Source organism: Astatotilapia calliptera, chromosome 16 (assembly GCF_964374335.1).
Source record: "Astatotilapia calliptera chromosome 16, fAstCal68.1, whole genome shotgun sequence".
NCBI classification, from domain to species: Eukaryota; Metazoa; Chordata; class Actinopteri; order Cichliformes; family Cichlidae; genus Astatotilapia; species Astatotilapia calliptera.
In genome coordinates this window covers 34,277,275-34,297,921 of record NC_137437.1, presented here as the reverse complement: position 1 = coordinate 34,297,921, position 20,647 = coordinate 34,277,275, and the positions used below count along the sequence as shown (strand labels likewise).

Below are 20,647 nucleotides of genomic sequence, written 5' to 3'. Positions count from 1 at the left end.
ATACCATACAACTAAACAAGCCACCGGCAAACAACTCACTAAAACTCAATTGTTGTTCCTTCCATTCATATCCCGGACGAGCCCCCACATTGTTACGTTCCCCCGGAAGGGGTCTAGGCATATGAGTGAGGGGACCAGTAACAAATGAGTCCGGAATCAGAATGAAAAGGAAAACAGACAGAGTTGTTCTGCATCAATAAAACTTTATTACAAAATGGTACAGGTTAACATGAACTTAAAGGGCCGGCAACGCCGTCTTACCAATAACGCCAAAGAAACAAAGAAAACGCTCGCAGCCACGAAAGGCAGGAGGACTACCAAACAAACACAATAAAAAAGGAGGCACTTCCCACACTTCCTACCCTACTCCCCACCACGGGGAGACACTCTCAGGGCCCACAAGCCCACACCACTCACGCAAAGCAGCTATGCTGTTTCCACAACTCCACACTTTGAGCAGGCTAACCACACACAACGCAGAGAACACCCCACACCCTGCTCACAGCTCATCCCCAGCTTATATGACCTCCGAGAGGTGATTGCTGACTGGGCCCAGGTGGTAAATGAGTCCAATGAGCAGCAGCTGTGTCCTGGGGAGAGAGAAGAGCAAGAGAGAGACGGGGGGGTGGAGCAAAAGAGGAGGAGGCGGAGAAAAACACCACGCCCACACAAGGGCAGTATCAGGAGGCCCAGCTAGGGCCGTAACAGCATGGCATTAAAAAAATAGATGCCAGCCTATCATCCATCCCGTCACTTGATTGATACAGGGAAGCCAGTCAGATGACAGCAGATTTTTTTCTGACGCTTAGGTCGCTGCGCATGCGCAAACAGCGGCGCGAAGTGTAGTAAAACTGACAAGCTAGTCAGCGAGTTAACTCCAATTTTTAGCTCTCGGTTTTTTCTCTTAAACCTGGCCGTCAGCAGCTACTGTCCGGACTATGCATCCCTGGCTGATTCAATTCAGTGCAAGTCATCAGAGTAAACTCAGGTAATGACAAAAAATTTACATAGTTAATTGTGTTGTGAAATATTGGATATTGCGGTTATGCATGTATATACATTGTAGATATAAAGAATCCTCAATATATTTATAAATAAGTATATGTTTTGGAATTTTGTAGTGGGTAGATCATTTTGACTTGGTCATTTTATAAGTAGCTCACATGCGGAAAAAGTGTGAGCACCCCTGCTCTAAACTGATTGACTAGAATGCCATTTATTGTCACTATACACATGTACAAAGAGATTCAGAGCATCTCATACCCAGTGCAGACATGTGGGAAAAGAAGAAAGGGGGGTGAGGTGCACAGTTCCGTGGCACTGTATACATATGAGCAGGTCAATATCAAAAAATGTCAAATATACAAATACTGAAAAAAAATAAATAAGTCTATTTTTACAGTGGGGTATTTGACATAAATTAAATATTGCACAGTAGTGGTAGTTTTTGTATATTCTGTGTATAGAGGAGAGGCTTGAATTGGGGGGTGAAACTGTGTCGTCGGTTCGTGTGTGAGTTCAGGGTACTCATGGCTTTTGCAAAGGAACTGTTTCTTTCTTTTTTTTTTTTCTTTTTTTTTTTTGTGTTGTTTGGATCTTTAGCCATCAGAATTGTTCTCTTAAGGCCAAGAAAGATGCCAAGCGGATTTATTTTACCAAGTGGATCATCATGGCCTTGCCATATTGGTCCATTTGATTGACCTTTATTATAATTATGAATTTATTTTATTTTCAGTTGCTACAAACGGGACAGACATGATTGTGGGATAGGACAGGGAGAGAGAATGAAAGAAAGAGAGGGAGAGAAAGAAAACCAAAGGGGAGAAGAGACGGTGAGAAGGGGGGGAAGAAAGAAAAAACAAAAAAAAAACAAAAAAACAAAACACCTGGGTCACCTGTATGGAGAAAAAAAACAGAAGAGAAAGCAAACAACAAAGAGCAACATAATAAAAAAAAACGGCACCATCACAATAAACTAGCTAGCAGTAGATATCAGTAGATTCTAAATAATAAACGATATTGTGCAGCACGCAAGATAGACAGCGCACAATGTGCTTTGAGGCAGCAGCCAAGAAAGCTGTAGTCCGCGTCTGTGAATACCCGTGTGTACACCTGTGTGCATACCTGTGTGGATCAGCATGCTTGCATTCCAAAGGTTTCTCCATGTAACGATCTGCTAGGGAGTGTGGGGAGCCACAGCCCCGTCCTCCAGGGTATGAGGCAGGTATGGAGGAGATCAAAACTCCAGACATCCAGAGGCCCCCAGAACACAAGAGACCAAGGAAGACCAACAGAGGGGCAGCCGCGCCACTGTCCCAGTAAGAGCTGAGGAGAGTCCCAGATGAGGGTTCACTCAGCAGCCGCGGAGCAGAAGCCAGGGGGAGTTGCAGTGACGCGCCCATGAGCTCCGCCGGCAGCCAGCTGTGCCTGAGTGACCGAGCCCCAGGCCGAGAGGCCGGGGGTACCCCACCTCCGAAGTGGCCCGAGCGAGCCCCAGGCTCCAGGCCCCGATAAGCGGCCGCCAAGGAGTGAGCCGGTGTGTACCCGGACGCCCACCCCCAGACACAAAGAACCACCAACGCACCGACACCTGAGGGAGTCCGCCACCGGCAGGGGAAGTGGTGGTGGGTGGAGATAGGCCTCCAAACCTTGGAGGGCCTGAGATGTCCCCAGAGAGGTGGCGTCTGATACCCAACCTGACATATAGACACAGACATACAGGCACACACAGACACAAACATCCATTCCCACCCTCATGCTCTCATATGCACTTACTCCACACTCAACCAACGTGGAGACAGACATAAAGAGACGCTGTACACACGATCACACTCCCCAAGCGTACTCTACGAACCGGGTCTAGGTACCCTTGCCCCTGGAGGGGGGAACTGCACCCAGACCCAGGTGGTGTTACCCTTTTCCCTGCGGTGGGGAGAGGCAGACCGCCCCGACTCCGCAGCAGCAGGGAGGCCCCACACTCCAGACCGCAGTTGGACGGCCAACTCCTCCTAGCCCCCCCCGCTCCAGCAGGCCGCAGAGAACGGGGGTGAGAGAAGACTCCAAACCTCCCTCCACCCGCTCATTGTAGTGTTGATGCATGTGTGTTCTAAGGTGCAATTAAAACCCAGGAGGGCATGGAGCTACCTGCCAGAGAGCAGCAGGTAAGCGCATGGTCCCTCCTGCTAGCCCTCAATGTCTACGTGTATTCAAAATTGAGAGGTGGGCAACGACGCCAGGGGTGAGGTATACACCCTGATGGTAATTTGGACTCCGTGTATCGTGCCCACCCCCAAGATCCTATATGTATGTGTAATGAGAGTGTGAGTAATGTGAATGTCTAAGTTGTGGGATAAAATTGAGGCAGAGGCAGCCAGAAGGGGACAGAGGGGGGGGGGGGGGTAGCCTCCTCTGCACCCTGGTGACATACCCCTACTCCAAGGCCCTGCATGTGTGGGTGGTTGTGGTGGAGCGGAAAGAGGGAGGCAACTGGAGATGGGGAGGGAAGGAAGTAAGGGGCAGATGACCCCTCCCTGGGGCCAGCTCCCCCGCTGACCCCAGTAGGCACTCCCATACTCCACGACCCGCCAGGGAAAGGGGGCCCAGGCCCATCCAGACCGGGGCCCAGGAACTGTTTCTAAGTCTGTCAGTGTTTGTGCTGATGCACCTGTAGCGCTTCCCTGAGGGAAGCAGGTCGAACAGGTCAAAACCTGGGTGGGAGCTGCCCTTGATGATGTTTGTTGCTCTGTTGAGGCAGCGGGTGAAATAAATGTCTGACAAGGAGGGGAGAGGGCAGCCAATAATCTTCTGTGCTGCCGTGATTACACTGTGAAGCTTCACTCTGTTCCCATCTGGTCAGCTGCCGTACCTTACTTTGATGCAGTATGTCAGCAGGCTGTCAATGGACGAACAGTTGGACCCTCTCCAACCATCACTGTTGATGTATCGGGGGCCTAAGTCAGTGCTGTGCCACCTGAAGTCGACAATGATCTCTTTGGTTTCCATAGTGGTCAGTGCTAGTTTTTTTTTTCTCTGAACACTATGATGTCAACTTCAGGACTTCCTCTCTGTAGTCTGCCTCTTCTCCCTTTGAGATAAATCTGACTAATGTGGTGTCTTCAGCAAACTTGATGATGATGTTGTTGTTGTGGGTCGAACTGCAGTCTTAGGTCTAGAGACAATACAGGAGGGGGCTCAGCACACAGCCTTGTGGGGAGCCAGTGCTCAGCATGCGAGTGGAGGAGAGATGGGGGCCAAGTCTTACAGTCTGGGGCCGGTTGGTGAGAAAGTCAAAAGCCAAGAGTGACCAGTTTGGTGAAGAGGATATCCAGGATGATTGTATAGAAAGCTGAGCTGTAATCCACAAAGAGCATCCATCCATCCATCTGCTTATCCGGGGCCGGGTCACAGGGGCCGCAGCCCTAGCAGAGAAGCCCAGACCACCCTCTCCTCAGCCACCTCCTCAAACTTGTCTGGGGGAACACCAAGGCGTTCCCAAGCCAGCTGAGAGATAAAATCTCTCTAGTGTGTCCCAGGTCTGCCCCGGGGCCTCCTCCTGGTGGGACATGCCCGAAACACCTCATTCAGGAGACGCCCAGGATGCCCGAACAACCTCAACTGGCTCTATTTAATATGGAGGAGCAGCTGCTCTACTCTGAGCCCCTCCCGGAAGACTGAACTTCTCACCCTATCTCTAAGGGAGAGGCCAGCCACCCTTCAGAGGAAGCCCATTTCTGCCGCTTGTATCCGCAATCTCGTTCTTTCGGTCACTACCCACAGCTCATGACTATAGTGGAGGGGAGGGACGTAGATCGACCAGTAACTTGAGAGCTTCGCTTTTACACTCAGCTCTCTCTTCACCACAACACAATGGTATATCGTCCATATTACTGCAGCCACAGCACCAATCCGTCTGTCGATCTCCCGTCTCTCGTCACTCATGAACAAGACCCCGAGATACTTAAACTTGGGGCAGGAACTCGTCCCTGACCTGAAGTGGGCCCTCCACCCTTTTCCGGCTGAGGATCATGGCCTCAGATTTGGAGGTGCTGATTCTCATTGCCACTGCTTCACACTCAGCTGTGAACCATTCCAAAGCGAGCAGAAGGCCATTACCTGATGAAGCCAACAGAACCACAAACTAGAGATGAGATTCTGACAAACCCCACAAAGAGCATTCTGATGTAGCTTTGCCACTGCTCCAGGTGGCTCAGCACAGAGTGGAGAGCTACGTTGATGGCATCTTCTATGGATCTGTTCGCATGATTTGCAAACTGGTAATACTTGGTCTGATCCACAATGAAGACAAGTCCACGTACAGACAGGAGGTGGACCAGCTGTTCCACTGTTGCAGTCAGAACCATCCGGACCAAACTGTGGAGGTGACAGTGAACCTTCAGACTCACCCTAACTATCCTTTAAAATAGAGTACTTACCGTGGATGACTTCAGATTCCTAGGATCCACCTTTCCACACGATCTGAAGTGGTCCCCACATATAGACTCTATCCAGAAGAAGGCCCAGCAGAGGTTGTGGTTCCTGCAGCAACTCAGAATTTACAACCTGATCTCTGAGACCATGGTTTTACACAAAAAAACCTTTGATTTACTCTTTTCTGTGCTGGAGGAAAAGGGGGTGATCGTGGTGCAACGATAAGGTTACACCACTCTGCAGAAAATTGGAGAGGTACCTGGGATGGATTCTTTCCATTGTGGAATAGGAAAAGTTGAGAGTGAGCAGGCGGCAGAGTAACAGGTAAGTAGAAGGTAACAGGTGCAAACAAGTCTTTTTTTCCACAAAGTTACTAAGAGGCAAAGACAAAGCAACATTCACAAGAACTTCTTACTGTCTTACTAGTGACTTCAGCAAACGTCAGAGAGCCTGATCATTATCACTGAAGCAACAATGATCTGACTGGACTACGAAAGACTACAAACGAAAAACAGAAGAAAACCACAACAAGCCCTGGACAATTATGTTTAATTGGCATAAATGTAAAAAAAAATCCTAACAGTATTATGAAGAAAGCATTTTTTTTAATAAAGTTGTAAAACTTTTTAATATTTCTTTTTCAAGAACCTGCAGGTTTGTTTTATTATGTGTTTAGTACATGATACATATTAAATCCCCTGTGACCTTCCAAAGCTGTGAGCTTTCATTCCAGATCAATGATTGGCTGGTTTGAAATCCCAGCTCACGTGTTGCTGTTATCTGTACCTGATAGAGGAGAGAGGAGAACAGAGACCAGATACAGTGAGCGACTAGGCTTCACTTAGATCTCTCAATCACAATGAATAATGTTTCTGTAATAACAACGTTTTTTCTTTCAGGTTTCAATGAAACAGTCAGTCACAGGTTTGTTCTCTTTTTCCTCAGTTTGTTGTGTTACTGCATCATTTGCCTCGTCAATGTTTCTCTCATTGTGATCATCATCTTGGACAGCAACCTCCATGAATCAATGTATATTCTGCTCTGTGTCTTTTGCATCAATGCACTTTATGGAACAGCAGGTTTCTACCCCAGATTTCTCTGGGATCTCCTCTCTGATGTTCATCTCATTTCATATTACGGTTGCCTTATTCAGACTAAGGTGATTTATTCTTTTGTCTGCGGCGAATTGTCGATTCTTGCACTCATGGCATATGACAGATATGTGGCCATATGTCAGCCACTGAAGTACCACTCTATCATGACAAAGCAAAGAGTCATTAGGTTTGCTTGTTTTTTGTGGTTCACAACTTTCTGCATTGTGGCTGTGAATGCCTTTCTAACATCCAGACTGAAGTTATGCAGCCCGTATATTTCCACACTCTTCTGTGTGAACTGGATTATTGTTCAACTCGCTTGTTTTCCAGCACAAACTGCAATCAATGCTATATCTGCAAATATTACAATAATTATTTATTTGCTTCATGGTGTTTTTATAGTTTGGTCCTATATGTATATCATTCAAACATGTGTAAAGTCTATAGAAAACAGGGCAAAGTTCATGCAAACATGTGTCCCACATCTCGTCTCATTATTTACTTTTGTTGTGGCAGTACTTACTGATATTATAAGTATGCGACTGGGTTCGAAAGAGTTGCCTCAGTCCCTTCAAAACTTTGTAGCAATAGAATTTCTTGTCATTCCTCCTATTATGAATCCTCTGATTTACGGTTTCAAACTGACCAAAATTCGAAAACGATTTTATAGTGTTGTTATTTTAAAAGTAACTAATTTTTGTTTTATTCGATCAGAAAATAGTTTCACACACAGCTAAGTGTCACACCCATTGTTTGACATCCATTTTAAAATAAGTCCAAAAAAATGTTTAATTTTTACTGAAATTTGTGTTTTATTTGGAGTTGTCTGAAAACATGTCTATTGATGTGAGCGGATATGACGTTTTATTATTTATCTGCAGATGATTTACATTTTGTAGATGTCTTTGCACTAAATGTATTTTTGATGGTCACCTGCCTAATTACCACAAAAACACTGATATGTAGAAAGGCTGTAAATTTCACTATCTTTCTTCTCATTACTGTTCAAGGAAATAACAGGCACCGTGGAGACTGCACATGTGAAAAGGATTAAAAGACAAACTGTTTTAGATGTGGCAGCACTATCAGAGTGTCAATCTATTTTGATATTATGCTGTCTTATAAATCTGATCCACAACCACATGGATGTGAAGCAGTTTTAGTAGTTTTCTCAGTTTTATCCTCTTTTTCTTTAACACTTATTGAAACAGTCAGAGGTTTTAGCAACTGGACCAGTTTTAGAATTTCTGCTTAATCAAACATGAAAGTCTGTTTTTACTTAACACTTGTACAATTAAATGGCTTTTCCATTATTTGAAGGATTGAAAGTTGAAGCTAAAGATGTACAGTGCAAATCAGTTTTTCTACATGACAAAATTTAGAAATCTGTTAAATAGTAAGAAATAAATGTGTAAAATTTGCAAAAAAAAAAAATTTCTGGTAGCTCATTTCCCAGCAGCAGGTGAGTCCAAGAAGCTCCACATCCCACACACAAACTACCCTCACCAGCCTCCCCCACAGGTGTGTTCTCTCCCTGCTGTTCTTGTCCCATATGTGAAACTTCTTAAGTTCGCTGATGACACCACCATCATTGGTCTGATCCTTAAGTCAGATTTTTCTGATGCTTAACAATACAGTAGCTACTGTGGTTCCCTTCAGATTCCTAGGATCCACCTTTCCACACGATCTGAAGTGATCCTTGCATATAAACTCTTTCCAGAAGAAGGCCCTAAGTTGCCTCAGGAACTACAACCTGCCACAGGAGCTGCTGGTCATCTTCCATATTGCTATCATGTAGTCTGTTCTGTGGACATCAGTCACTGGGCCAGACTGCAACAGGCAATCAGATCTGCAGAGCTGATCATCAGTGCTGATCTTGCCTCCATCCAGGACCTGTAGAGGTCCAGTGTTAGGAAATCTCTGCAGACCGCTCACGTCCCGGACACGAACTGTTCAAACTGCTGCATTCAGGAGGCTCTGCCGCTGTTTAGTAAAACAAGCCACGCAAAGACAGTTTCTTCAAGCAGGCTGTTACTCTGAACACTGTGATATAACCCACTGTTACATCCCTCAGGCCATATGCACATTGCACAGCTCAGTTTCGCACTTATAGTTAGTATAGTTTTCTAAGGCTTTCTGTAACTTGTTTTTTCTTACTTTGCTGGGCCAAATTCGGCTCCTGGGCCTTGTTGACACCTCTAGTGTAATTAGTTAGAAAGTTGGAATATTTCGTGTATATCTAAGATTACTTCCATTTCCAAGATTTTTGCACTAAATGTATTTTTGAAGGTCAAAATAAATGTAAACCCACAACTGTCCTGTCTTCTCATTACACTTGGCAAGTCTGGTTAGTTGAAAGGGTTTTTTTTTTTATATTTTACCTGTTCGGGTTCATTTGCAGTGTCCAGTGTGCAAAAAAAGAAAAAAACATTAATTAAATGTGTTAAACCAAAAGCAATGAGTCTGTTTTAAAATGTAAGGAGTGAAAAAGACAGATATTTGCGTTAAAATGTAGGGAAGAAAAGTAAAAAGATGTAGATACCTGTAAATTCTAGAGTAGCAAAGTATTTCTGCTTTATTAGTTCCAACCTCTTTTCTGTGCTGTGCCTTTGTTACACTGTAAAAAAAATTGTAATATAAAATATTTTACTGTGTATTTTACAGTTTTGTACTGTTTTTCCAGAATATCATTAAATTCACATAAATAGACTGTGATTTTACATTTCAAATGTAAATTAACGTAAAATCACTGTAAATGTAATAAAACATAATTTTCTTACATGAGCATATTTAGATTGTTAAAATACATTCACAAATGTATCATAATTTCATAAATATCTGTCCATTATTTGAAAGATTGAACTGTTAAATTCAAATGTAATCCTATGGAAAATATATAAAATGATTCTTATAAACTTTTTTTTACATCAAATGACAATTATTATTATTGTTGTTTAGGGCGATCGTGGCTCAAGAGTTGGCAATTCGCCTTGTACTCAGAAGGTTGCCGGTTCGAGCCCTGGCTCGGACACTCTCGGTCTTTGTGTCCTTGGACAAGACACTTCACCCAGTGGCGGTCCTAGCCTGTTTGGCGCCCCGGGAGAACACTCCCTCTGGCGCCCCACACACATAAAACATATTAAGGATTATACATTAACATAAAACTGTTGTCGGAACCATACTGAATTTCGCCAGAGAAACACACACACATATAAAGAGAGAGAGTATGCATTGAATGCAAACAGCTACCAAACAGCTATCATAATTTGTCATACAATGAGAACAGGACAAATTGAAAATGACTAATTAACATTAAAATCTGTAACATAATGTACTGTTTGGAGTTTAGTCTGTTACTGTTACTATTTTTACCATTTCTTTTTGGAGCAACTGTCATGCGCCGTGGTGCGCGGGCACAAAAGGATCCAGGCGCAGACTCCGAGCTAACAAAAAGACACTTTATTAAAACAACGAAAGGCGACCCGGGGAAAGTAGAGAGCAAAACAGAAACTAAAAATCCAGGGAAACAATGACACGAGGAAGCCGGGATCGGGACGGCGGGGGGGATAGAACGGAACCGTGGGAGCTCGGGAGGGAAGTGTGGCAGTCCGTGGGGGCAGGAAGTCTGTGGAATGGCGAGTGGGCCAGGTGAGCGCCGCGAGATCCAGTTGAGCCGGAGGACAGGCAGGTAGCAGACGCCGAGTAGGAATCACTGTGGGGATGACTACGGACTGGCGTGGAGCATCCGTCAGCGCCGGATTAAGTGGATCTCCGTGTAATCACCGGGATGGAGAGCAGGTGTGCTAGTGATGGCCCAGCCTGGGTGTGTGGCTACCCGAGCATCACGCATTCCACAGACCATGACAGTGCCCCCCCCTCAAGGGTCGCCCCCAGGCGACCGACCGGACTGCGGCCTGCGGAGAGAAGCGCGGAAATCAGCGATGAGGGACGGGTCCAGAATGAAGGAACGCGGAACCCAGAGGCGGTCCTCGGGACCGTACCCCACCCAGTCCACCAGGAACTGCCACCCACGCCCACGCCGGCGCTCAGCCACGATGCGCCGGACCGCATAGGCCGGGTGACCGGCGACAAGCCGGGCGGGAGGAGGGGGCTCGGACGGAGGGCACAATGGGCTGCGGCGGACGGGTTTGACCTGGGAAACGTGGAACGTGGGATGTATGCGCCAGGAAGTAGGGAGCTTGAGCCGAACTGCCGCCGGGTTAACAACCGCATCAACTTCATACGGGCCAATGAAGCGGGGGGCCAGCTTCCGGGAGGACACACGCAGCGGAATGTTTTTGGCGGCCAACCAGACCTTCTGCCCCGGCTGATAGTCGGGGGCAGGGGTGCAACGGCGGTTGGCATGGCGTGTGTGCTGTTCCTTCGTCCGTAGGAGAGCTTGGCGGGCCCTGAGCCAGACCCGCTGGCAGCGCCGGAGATGGTGCCGAGCGGAGGGGACTGCGAGACCGAGTTCGTCTTCAGGGAAAAGAGGAGGCTGATAACCGAGGGATGCCTCGAACGGGGACAAACCTGTGGCAGACGAGGTAAGTGAGTTATGTGCATATTCAACCCAGGGCAGAAAGGTGACCCAGGAAGTGGGGTTTTGGGACGCCATGCACCGTAGCGCAGCCTCTAGTTCCTGGTTAAGCCGCTCGGTCTGGCCGTTAGATTGCGGATGGAAACCCGAGCTTAAACTAACTCTCGCGCCCAAAATGGAACAAAAGGTCCTCCACACTCGTGAAGTGAACTGTGGGCCTCGGTCTGAGACGATGTCAAGGGGAATACCATGGAGCCGGAACACGTTTTCAATTAGGGCTAGGGCTGTGTCAGGGGCGGAGGGTAGTTTCGGTAGCGGGACGAAGTGGGCGGCTTTAGAGAACTGGTCGATGATGGTGAGGATGACGCTCTTTCCCGAGGAACAAGGAAGACCGGTAATGAAATCTAATGAGATATGAGACCAAGGCTGGTGAGGCGTGCTGAGCGGATGGAGCAGGCCCGCTGGGTGCTTAGTGGACAATTTGTTGCGGGCGCAGACAGTGCAGGCAGCCACGTACTCCCTCGCATCTTGTCGTAAAGTCTTCCACCAGAAATGCCGTTTGAGAAGACCAATGGTTCTGCTCACGCCAGGGTGACACGAAAAACGTGCAGTGTGGACCCAATGGATTACCGCTCCGCGGGCAGCAGCGGGGACAAAACGCCGTCCGGGGGGTCCGGTACCCGGGTCAGGGTCTCCCGGGAGGGCCTGGCGGATAACCTCCTCAACATCCCAGGAGAGGGCGGCCACCACACAGGTTGGGGGGAGAATGGTGGTTGGTGACGATGTCTCCGTGTCTGGGGAGTACTGGCGGGAGAGCGCATCTGGCTTGGCATTCCGTGAACCTGGGCGATACGAGAGAGTGAAGTTAAAGCGTGTAAAAAACAGGGACCAGCGGGCTTGGCGAGAGTTTAACCTTTTAGCAGTCCTAAGATAAATTAGATTCTTATGGTCCGTCCATATGAGAAAAGGCTGCTCGGCTCCCTCCAGCCAGTGGCGCCACTCCTCCAAGGCGAGTTTTATGGCCAAGAGCTCCTTATCGCCTACGTCATAATTTCTTTCAGTAGGGGTGAGCCGGTGAGAGAAGTAGGCGCACGGCTGGAGCTTACCTTGAGGTCCAGACCGCTGAGAGAGAACAGCCCCGACTCCGGTGTCGGACGCGTCCACCTCGACGATGAATTGTTTGGTGGTGTCGGGGTGGAGCAGAATGGGCGCCGTAGTGAACAATGCCTTCAATTTGGTGAACGCTGTGTGGGCCTCCAGGGGCCAGGTGAAAGGTACCTTAGGAGAAGTGAGGCGAGTGAGAGGCGCGGCGACGTGGCTGTAGTTTCGAATGAAACGTCGGTAGAAGTTCGCGAACCCGAGAAAGCATTGGAGCTTCTTCCGCGAATCCGGGACCGGCCACTCCAGAACCGCCTTGATCTTAGCTGGGTCCGTCTTCACCTGTCCTCCTGCTAAGACATAGCCCAAAAAGGAAACCGATGAGGCGTGAAACTCGCATTTTTCTGCTTTGACAAACAGTCTGTTTTCCAGTAACCGTTGCAGGACGCTCCGGACGTGAACGTGATGCTCCTCCATGGTCCTGGAAAAAATGAGGATGTCATCCAAGTATACAAAAACAAACACGTTCAGGAAGTCTCGGAGCACATCATTCACTAGCGTCTGAAAAACCGCAGGGGCGTTAGTTAAGCCAAATGGCATAACCAAATACTCGAAGTGGCCCAGTGGCGTGTTAAAAGCGGTTTTCCACTCGTCCCCCTCCCTTATTCGGACCAGATGGTATGCGTTTCGCAGGTCCAGTTTTGTGAAAACGGTGGCTTCCTGGAGAGAGCCAAAAACGGAGTTAATCAACGGAAGAGGGTACTTGTTCTTTACGGTGATGTCATTTAAGCCCCGGTAGTCAATGCACGGCCGCAGCGAACCGTCCTTTTTCCCCACGAAGAAGAAGCCCGCAGCGACTGGGGAAGAAGAGGGTCGAATGATACCGGCCGCGAGTGATTCTCGGATGTAGTTTTCCATAGACTCCCTCTCGGGGCGAGACAGGTTGTACAACCGGCCGGAGGGCAGCGGGGCACCAGGTAGCAGGTCGATGGCGCAGTCATAGGGGCGGTGTGGTGGCAGAGAGCAAGCCTTGTCTTTGTTAAACACTTCCTGCAAGTCGTGGTATTCGGGTGGGATGGAGGAGAGGTCAGGTGCTTGTGTAACAGGTGGGGTCGGGTTAGTGGGTGGAGCGAGAACTGCTGATCTCAGGCAATTCGCAAGGCAGAACAAACTCCAACTGGCGATCTTGCTTCCTGCCCAATCGATGTGGGGATTATGTCTTTGCAGCCACGGGTAGCCTAACACGAGCGGGGTGTCGGGAGACGGGAAGGTAAAGAACGAAAGCGATTCGTTGTGGTTCCCGGAAGTGACTAATGTCACGGGCGCGGTCTGATGAGTGATGTAAGCAAACACTTGTTTATTCAGCGCTGACGCAGGGAGGGGAGGTTCCAACAGAGTGAGTGGAATTTCCAGCTCTTTAGCCAGTCTTTCATCCATGAGATTCTGCTCCGCCCCAGAATCCACTAATGCGCTGCATGTGACAGTCTTTTTATTGGTTATTATGGCAACGGACACAATCAATCGGGGTCTAATAGTATTCAATGTGCAGCCCACCCGTATCCCCGAACCTACCGGTGAGCTGGTCCGTTTGGGCGAACCGGGCAGCTGGCGATGCGGTGTCCCGGCTTCCCACAGTATAAGCAGTCCCCGGCCCGAAAACGGCGTTCCCTCTCCTCCGGCGAGAGCCGAGAGCGCCCGATCTGCATCGGCTCCGGCGGAGGAGGAGACTGTGAGCTGGAGAGCTAAAAGGGGACAGGGGCAGTGACACGCGAAAGTCTGGGTGCAACACGGGTTTCGGTGGCTTGGACCGCCGTTCGGCCTCCCTCTCCCGTAGACGCTTATCGATCCTACGGGCGAGTGACACCAAATCCTCGAACGTTTTAGCTGCCTCGTGAAACGCGAGCTGATCCTTAATCTGATCGTTCAGGGAGCGTAAAAAAATTCCCCTTAGGGCCGAATCGGGCCAGCCAACAGCGGCTGCCACGGTGCGAAACTCCACTAAATACTCCGCAACGCTACGCCGACCCTGGCGGAGCACCAGTAGCTTTTGAGCGGCATCATCCTCGGAAACTGACGGAGAGAAGGTTGCTTTAAACTCGTCGAGGAAGTCATCGAAGTCGCAGCGCTGTATCGGGTTAGCAGATAAATAGGCTTCAGCCCACGCCAACGCCCTTCCCCTCAGTAGTCCCACGAAGTGGGAAATCTTAGCCGCGTCAGTGGGGAAGGCGAGTGGCGAGCGACTGAAGAAAAGAGTACACTGAAAAAGGAACCCCCCACACTGGTCCAATTCGCCGTGGAAGGGTTCCGGCGGCGGAGACGTCACACAGCGGTACGCCGAGTCGGGCTGTTTAGCGCACATCTCTCCCTGTTTCTCGCTCAGCTCCTGATACTGATCCTGAAGCGAAGAAAGTAACTGATCGTGTCGGCCGAGCACGGCACCCTGCTTATTAATAGCTGAACGTATCGGGTCTGCTGGATCCATCTTGGCCAGTCCGTACTGTCATGCGCCGTGGTGCGCGGGCACGAAAGGATCCAGACGCAGACTCCGAGCTAACAAAAAGACACTTTATTAAAACAACGAAAGGCGACCCGGGGAAAGTAGAGAGCAAAACAGAAACTAAAAATCCAGGGAAACAATGACACGAGGAAGCCGGGATCGGGACGGCGGGGGGGATAGAACGGAACCGTGGGAGCTCGGGAGGGAAGTGTGGCAGTCCGTGGGGGCAGGAAGTCTGTGGAATGGCGAGTGGGCCAGGTGAGCGCCGCGAGATCCAGTTGAGCCGGAGGACAGGCAGGTAGCAGACGCCGAGTAGAAATCACTGTGGGGATGACTACGGACTGGCGTGGAGCATCCGTCAGCGCCGGATTAAGTGGATCTCCGTGTAATCACCGGGATGGAGAGCAGGTGTGCTAGTGATGGCCCAGCCCGGGGGTGTGGCTACCCGAGCATCACGCATTCCACAGACCATGACAGCAACTGTAATCCACATTATTTCCTTAGGGATTAATAAAGTATTCTGATTCTGATTCTGATTGTTTCAGGATGACCTGCCATTATCCAACGACACATCTGCTTACCTGTATCTTTTGCTCGTTTCTCCTCCTCTTCTTTTCTCTTTTTTCTAAACTGAGCACCTGATGGCTTTGAACTTTTCTTGTCCATCTTCCACTGGTTTTCATTTTGCACTCCAGTATGAACACAAACCCCTCAACCCGAGGATCACCACAACATAACCTAATAGACCTACACCTTAGTTCACAGATTCACTTTGTCCACAGTTTATTTCTGGGATTTCACACAACCCAGGATTCAAATCATGAATACATAATGGGCTTGGATTTACATCATTATGAATGAAATGTGCTCTATTTGGAAGCAGCTGGTCCTCTCCCCTTTTGACGGGCTGTGTGTGAGACTTTAAATCATCAAACTGTAAATTATAAATTTTCAATTGTTATTGATATTTACTCCCAGCAAATAGGCGACAGAAAAGCGATCAGTGCCTATGCCATTCCCAATATGCGCTGGCTGATGTCGGGGCAGCATGAGTACGAGCAATTTTTTATTTTTATTTTTTTTGCCGATGCCCGTGATGCCGCCCCCCACCACGTCGCCCGTATCAAAAACCGCTACTGACTTCACCTACCACCTACTGGTGTTGGCCAGAGGGGCCGATGGCGCGATATGGCAGCTGTGGCTACAACTGTAGCTGCCTCCACCAGTGTGTGAATGTGAGAGTGAATGAATAGTGGAATTGTAAAGCGCTTTGAGGGTCTCGAAAAGCACTATATAAATGCAATCCATCATTATTATTATTATTTAAACCAACTGTTAACTGTATATTTCTGTACATTTAAGTATTATTATTCATATTGCCACATTCATTGACGTTGTTTATAGGTAATTTCATTGTTTACTCACATTAAAATGTTCCTAATTTAATGTTTAAAAGCACTTGAAAAAGACAAAATCACATGTAAAATTAGGGCAACAAACTGTAGTGTCATTACTGAAAAAAAACGTATTTTTATGAGAAAGTTATTTTCTGTTATTTTATGGGATTAATTTGGTGCCCCAGCTGCTGGAATATTACTGTTTTTTTTAGGATTGTTTTTTTACAGTGTAGTTTTTTTTTTCTCTCTCTCTGACTGTAAAAAAACAGTTTTTTTACAGTGTAGTTTTTGTGGGTTTCCATAAGTCATTTTTTTCTTATTCTAAACAAAGAACTCCATATTTTTTCTGTATTACCTTGAAGTAAGCCGTATGCACCGTGAACTGTTTTCTTCAGTGATTACTTCACTGATTTCTGTTTTTCTTTTGAAATATTGCCAGTCATAAAGACTTGGAACAACCTTGTCCATCTGATTATTTACAGTAATGTCGCTTTTCTTTTTTTCTACCTAATTAAACGTTAACCTTTGCTGGTTTGTCATACCTCCAATTTACAGCTTCAAACTGACATTTGAAATAATATTTGTTGTGGTGTTACATTTGAAGCAAATGACATTTTTATGAATTTCTAAAGACTTGATAGTCATATTAATCTTGTTCATTACAGTTCCCATCAAACCTTTACTTGCCTTAAGAAAAATGTAATAGAAAGTGAGCATAAAATGATTGAATTTACTGTTTTACTTTATAACTTATCAAAAAGGAAAAGGAAAAGAAGACCTTTCTCTTCCTGGAAAAACAAGTTGATTCCAAAGAGCTCCATTTTGGTTTCCTCTGTCCACAGCACTTTCTCCTAAGCCTTCTCAAAGTCATTTAGGTGTTCACTGGCAAACTTAAAACAGCCCTGTACATGTGGTTTATGCAAGATTTCAGTCTGCTATGGCAGTGGTTGTGGCTGTGGTTTCAACTCATTTCGGGTCATCAACATCCTCCTGTGGAGTTTTAGGCTGATCCACCACCTTTGTTATGATCATCCTCACCCCATGAGGTAAGATCTTGCATGGGGCAATTGATGGTCATTTTATATTTCTTCCATTTAAGAAAAATAGCACCAACAGTTGTTACCTTCACATTAAGCTTCTTCTTGATGGTGTGGTTGCCTAATCCAACCATGTGCAGGTCTACAGTCTTGTCTCTAATGTAATTTCACAGCTCTTTGGTCTTTGACATAGTGGTGAGAACAGTGGCGGTCCTAGCCTGTTTGGCGCCCTGGGTGAACACTGGTATATTTATTTTCTTACTCTTCTTATATTTATTGTTTGTTTACTTGCACTGCTGTAACTGGAGCCTTGTCGTCTTGTCTCTCTATATATATACTGCACTGTATGTAGCGGAGATGACAATAAAGTTTACTTTGACTTCAGCAGCGAGCAGGCGCACCGAGGGCTCTCACGCTCACTTTTCGGGTATAGAATTTCGAAAAAACATCGGTGCAAATTATAAGTCTGTATCATGATGTCTGGTGTTTTTGTGTTTGTTGTGTTTGTTTTTATTTTGTTTTATTTTGCGAGTTGGTTATTAGATGCCGCCCCGCCCTCTCCTCCCTGTGCAGCAAGCAGCAGGCGCACCTCGCAAACGGAGGGCGCCCTTACTCCCAGCAAATGGGCGATAGAAAACCGATCGATGCCTATGCCATTCACAATATGCGCTGGCATGACGTCGGGGCAGCATGAGTACGAGCATTTTTTTTTTTTTTTTGCCGATGCCCGTGATGCCGCCCCCCACCACGATGCCGCCCCGGGCAAACGCCCGTGTCGCCCGTATCTAAAACCGCTACTGGGTGAGAAATCCAAATAGGAGAAATTGATTCTGTGGACTGGTATGCTTTATGTACATAATGAGTTGAGATCAGGAGTATCTGTAATTGATTGACTGATTGTAATCTGCAATGCCACACACAGCCAATCTGTGAGAGCTGGAGTTCTGTCTGGGTTGTTGGGGATCAAATACTTATTTCACTCAGTTACATGCAAATTAGTTTTTAACTTTTATGTAATGTGTTTTTCTTTTGTTTGGTTCATATTCTGTTTCTCTCCATAAAATAAAAGTATCATAAGAACACACTATCCATTTCTTTGTGAGCGAACTTATAAATTCAGAAGGAGATGTTTAGTATATGCAGCATATTAAATCCCCTGTGATTTTTTCCAGATCATTGGTTGACTGGTTTGAAATCCCAGCTCACATGTTGCTGTAGACAAAACTAGACAGAGAAGAGTGAAGAAAGGAGACCAGATGTGAGAGACTAGGCTTCACTTCTCTCAATCACAATGAATAATGTTTCTGTAATAACAATGTTTTTTCTTTCAGGTTTCAATGAAACAGTCAGTCACAGGTTTGTTCTCTTTTTCCTCAGTTTGTTGTGTTACTGCATCATTTGCCTGCTAAATGTTTCTCTCATTGTGATCATCATCTTGCACAGCAACCTCCATGAACCAATGTATATTCTGCTCTGTGTCTTTTGCATCAATGCACTTTATGGAACAGCAGGTTTCTACCCCAAATTTCTCTGGGATCTCCTCTCTGATGTTCATCTCATCTCATATTACGGTTGCCTTATTCAGAATCAGGTGATTTATTCTTCTGCCTGTGGTGAACTGTCGATTCCTGCACTCATGGCATATGACAGATATGTGGCCATATGTCAGCCACTGAAGTACCACTCTATCATGTCAAAGCAAAGAGTCATTAGGTTTGCATGGTTTTTGTGGTTCACAAATTTCTGCATTGTGGCTGTGAATACCTTTCTAACATCCAGACTGAAGTTATGCAGCCCGTATATTTCCAGACTCTTCTGTGTGAACTGGAGTATTGTTCAACTCGCTTGTTTTCCAGCACAAACTGCAATCAATGCTATATCTGCAAATATTACAATAAGTATTTATTTTCTTTACGGTGTTTTTATAGTTTGGTCCTATCTGTATATCATTCAAACATGTGTCAGGTCTATAGAAAACAGGGCAAAGTTCATGCAAACATGTGTCCCACATCTCGTCTCATTATTTACTTTTGCTGTGACAAAGCTTTTGGACATTATAAATATGCGACTGGGTTCGAAAGAGTTGCCTCAGACCCTTCAAAACTTTGCAGCAATAGAGTTTCTTGTCATTCCTCCAATTATGAATCCTCTGATTTATGGTTTCAAACTGACCAAAATTCGGAAAACAATTTGTAGTGTTGTTATTTTTAAAACTAAGTGACTTCTGTGTTATTTAGTAAGATAACAAATTTTTTGTAATCATGGACAGTTACAGATCAGATCCTTTTCTTATGTGCATTGAAAAAAGATATTAATGTAAGCAGTTCTGCAGCTTTAATCTCTATCTTCATATCTCAGGTCATTTCCATTTCCTACATATCTTTGCACTGAATGTATTTATGATGACCACCTGCCTAATTTAATTGAATTCAGTTTTATTTATGTAGCACCAAATCATAACAACAGTCACCTCAAGGTGCCTAATATTGTAAGATAAAGATCCTACATTATTACAATATTGTAATTACCATATAGCATTCATATAGAGAGGCTGTAATTCTAATTCTAAAGTAAATATGAGTTTACAACGTCATTCCTGTTTACGACAATAACAGATTTGTCAGTAACAACATTTGTCATTACAGTGGTGTGAAAAAGTGTTCGCCCCCTTCCTGATTTCCTGTTTTATTTTTATGTTCGTCAAACTTAAATGTTTCAGAACATCGAACAAATTTAAGATGACGATAACACACGAAATCACAAAATGCAGTTTCTAAATCAAGGTGAAAAACCACCACCAACAAAAAAACACATGGTCCTGTGTGAAAAAGTGCTACATTTTCTCAATCAAAAAAATCCCTTAAATATGAGCTGCCTGACAAAGTGGAGTAGACGAAAAGATCGTCAAAAGCCAGACATCATGCCACAATCCAGGGAAATGCATGAACAAATCAGAAACAAAGTATTTGGGATCTCTGAGTCTGGAAAAGGCTATAAAGCCATTTCTAAAATTATGGAACCGCAGTGAGAGCCATTATCTACAAATGGTGAAAACATGAAACAGTGGTGAACCATCCCATTACTGTGAGAGCACAGGCACGACTCATCCAAGACGCCACAAAAGACCCCAGAACAACATCCAAAGAACTACAGGCCTCTCTTGCCTCAGCTAATGTCAGTGTTCATGACTTGGCAAAAATGGTTCCAAGACGAAAACCACGTTTATTAAAAGAGACATAAAGGCTCATGATTATGCTCCCCAAGACTTCTGGGAAAATACTCTGAGGACTGATGAGACAAAAGTAGAACTTTTTGGCAGGTTTGTGTGCCGTTATGTCTGGTGTGAAAATTAAAGTGCATTTTAGAAAATGAATTTCATACAAACAGTAAAATGTGGTGGCGTTAGTGTGATGTTCTTGAGCCGTTTTACTGCCTCAAGACCTGGAAGACTTGCTATGGTAAATTCAACCATGAATTCTGCAGTCTACCAAAACGTCCTGAAGGAGAATTTCTGGCCATCTGTTCGTACCTCAAGCTGAAGTGCACTTGGGTTTTGCAGC

General features: G+C 46.0%; 2 protein-coding genes across 2 annotated transcripts; both read left to right on the top strand.

Moving 5' to 3' along the window:
• The first annotated feature begins 5,303 nt into the window (after positions 1 to 5,303).
• On the top strand, positions 5,304 to 7,955 carry LOC113007603 (olfactory receptor 52D1-like). Its single transcript, XM_080290781.1, has one exon. The coding sequence runs from the start codon at positions 6,287 to 6,289 to the stop codon at positions 7,256 to 7,258; it is 972 nt and encodes a 323-aa protein (XP_080146907.1). The 5' UTR covers positions 5,304 to 6,286; the 3' UTR covers positions 7,259 to 7,955.
• A 7,269-nt stretch (positions 7,956 to 15,224) lies between these two features.
• Positions 15,225 to 19,308, top strand: LOC113008181 (olfactory receptor 5F1-like). Its single transcript, XM_026145419.2, has one exon. It carries the CDS (start codon positions 18,379 to 18,381, stop codon positions 19,306 to 19,308), a length of 930 nt encoding a protein of 309 aa, XP_026001204.2. The 5' UTR covers positions 15,225 to 18,378.
• Positions 19,309 to 20,647: the final 1,339 nt, after the last annotated feature.

Coding starts and splice junctions, on each gene's coding strand:
- LOC113007603 (XM_080290781.1), top strand. CDS start 6,287: ATGAATAATGTTTCTGTAATAACAACGTTTTTTCTTTCAGGTTTCAAT.
- LOC113008181 (XM_026145419.2), top strand. CDS start 18,379: ATGAATAATGTTTCTGTAATAACAATGTTTTTTCTTTCAGGTTTCAAT.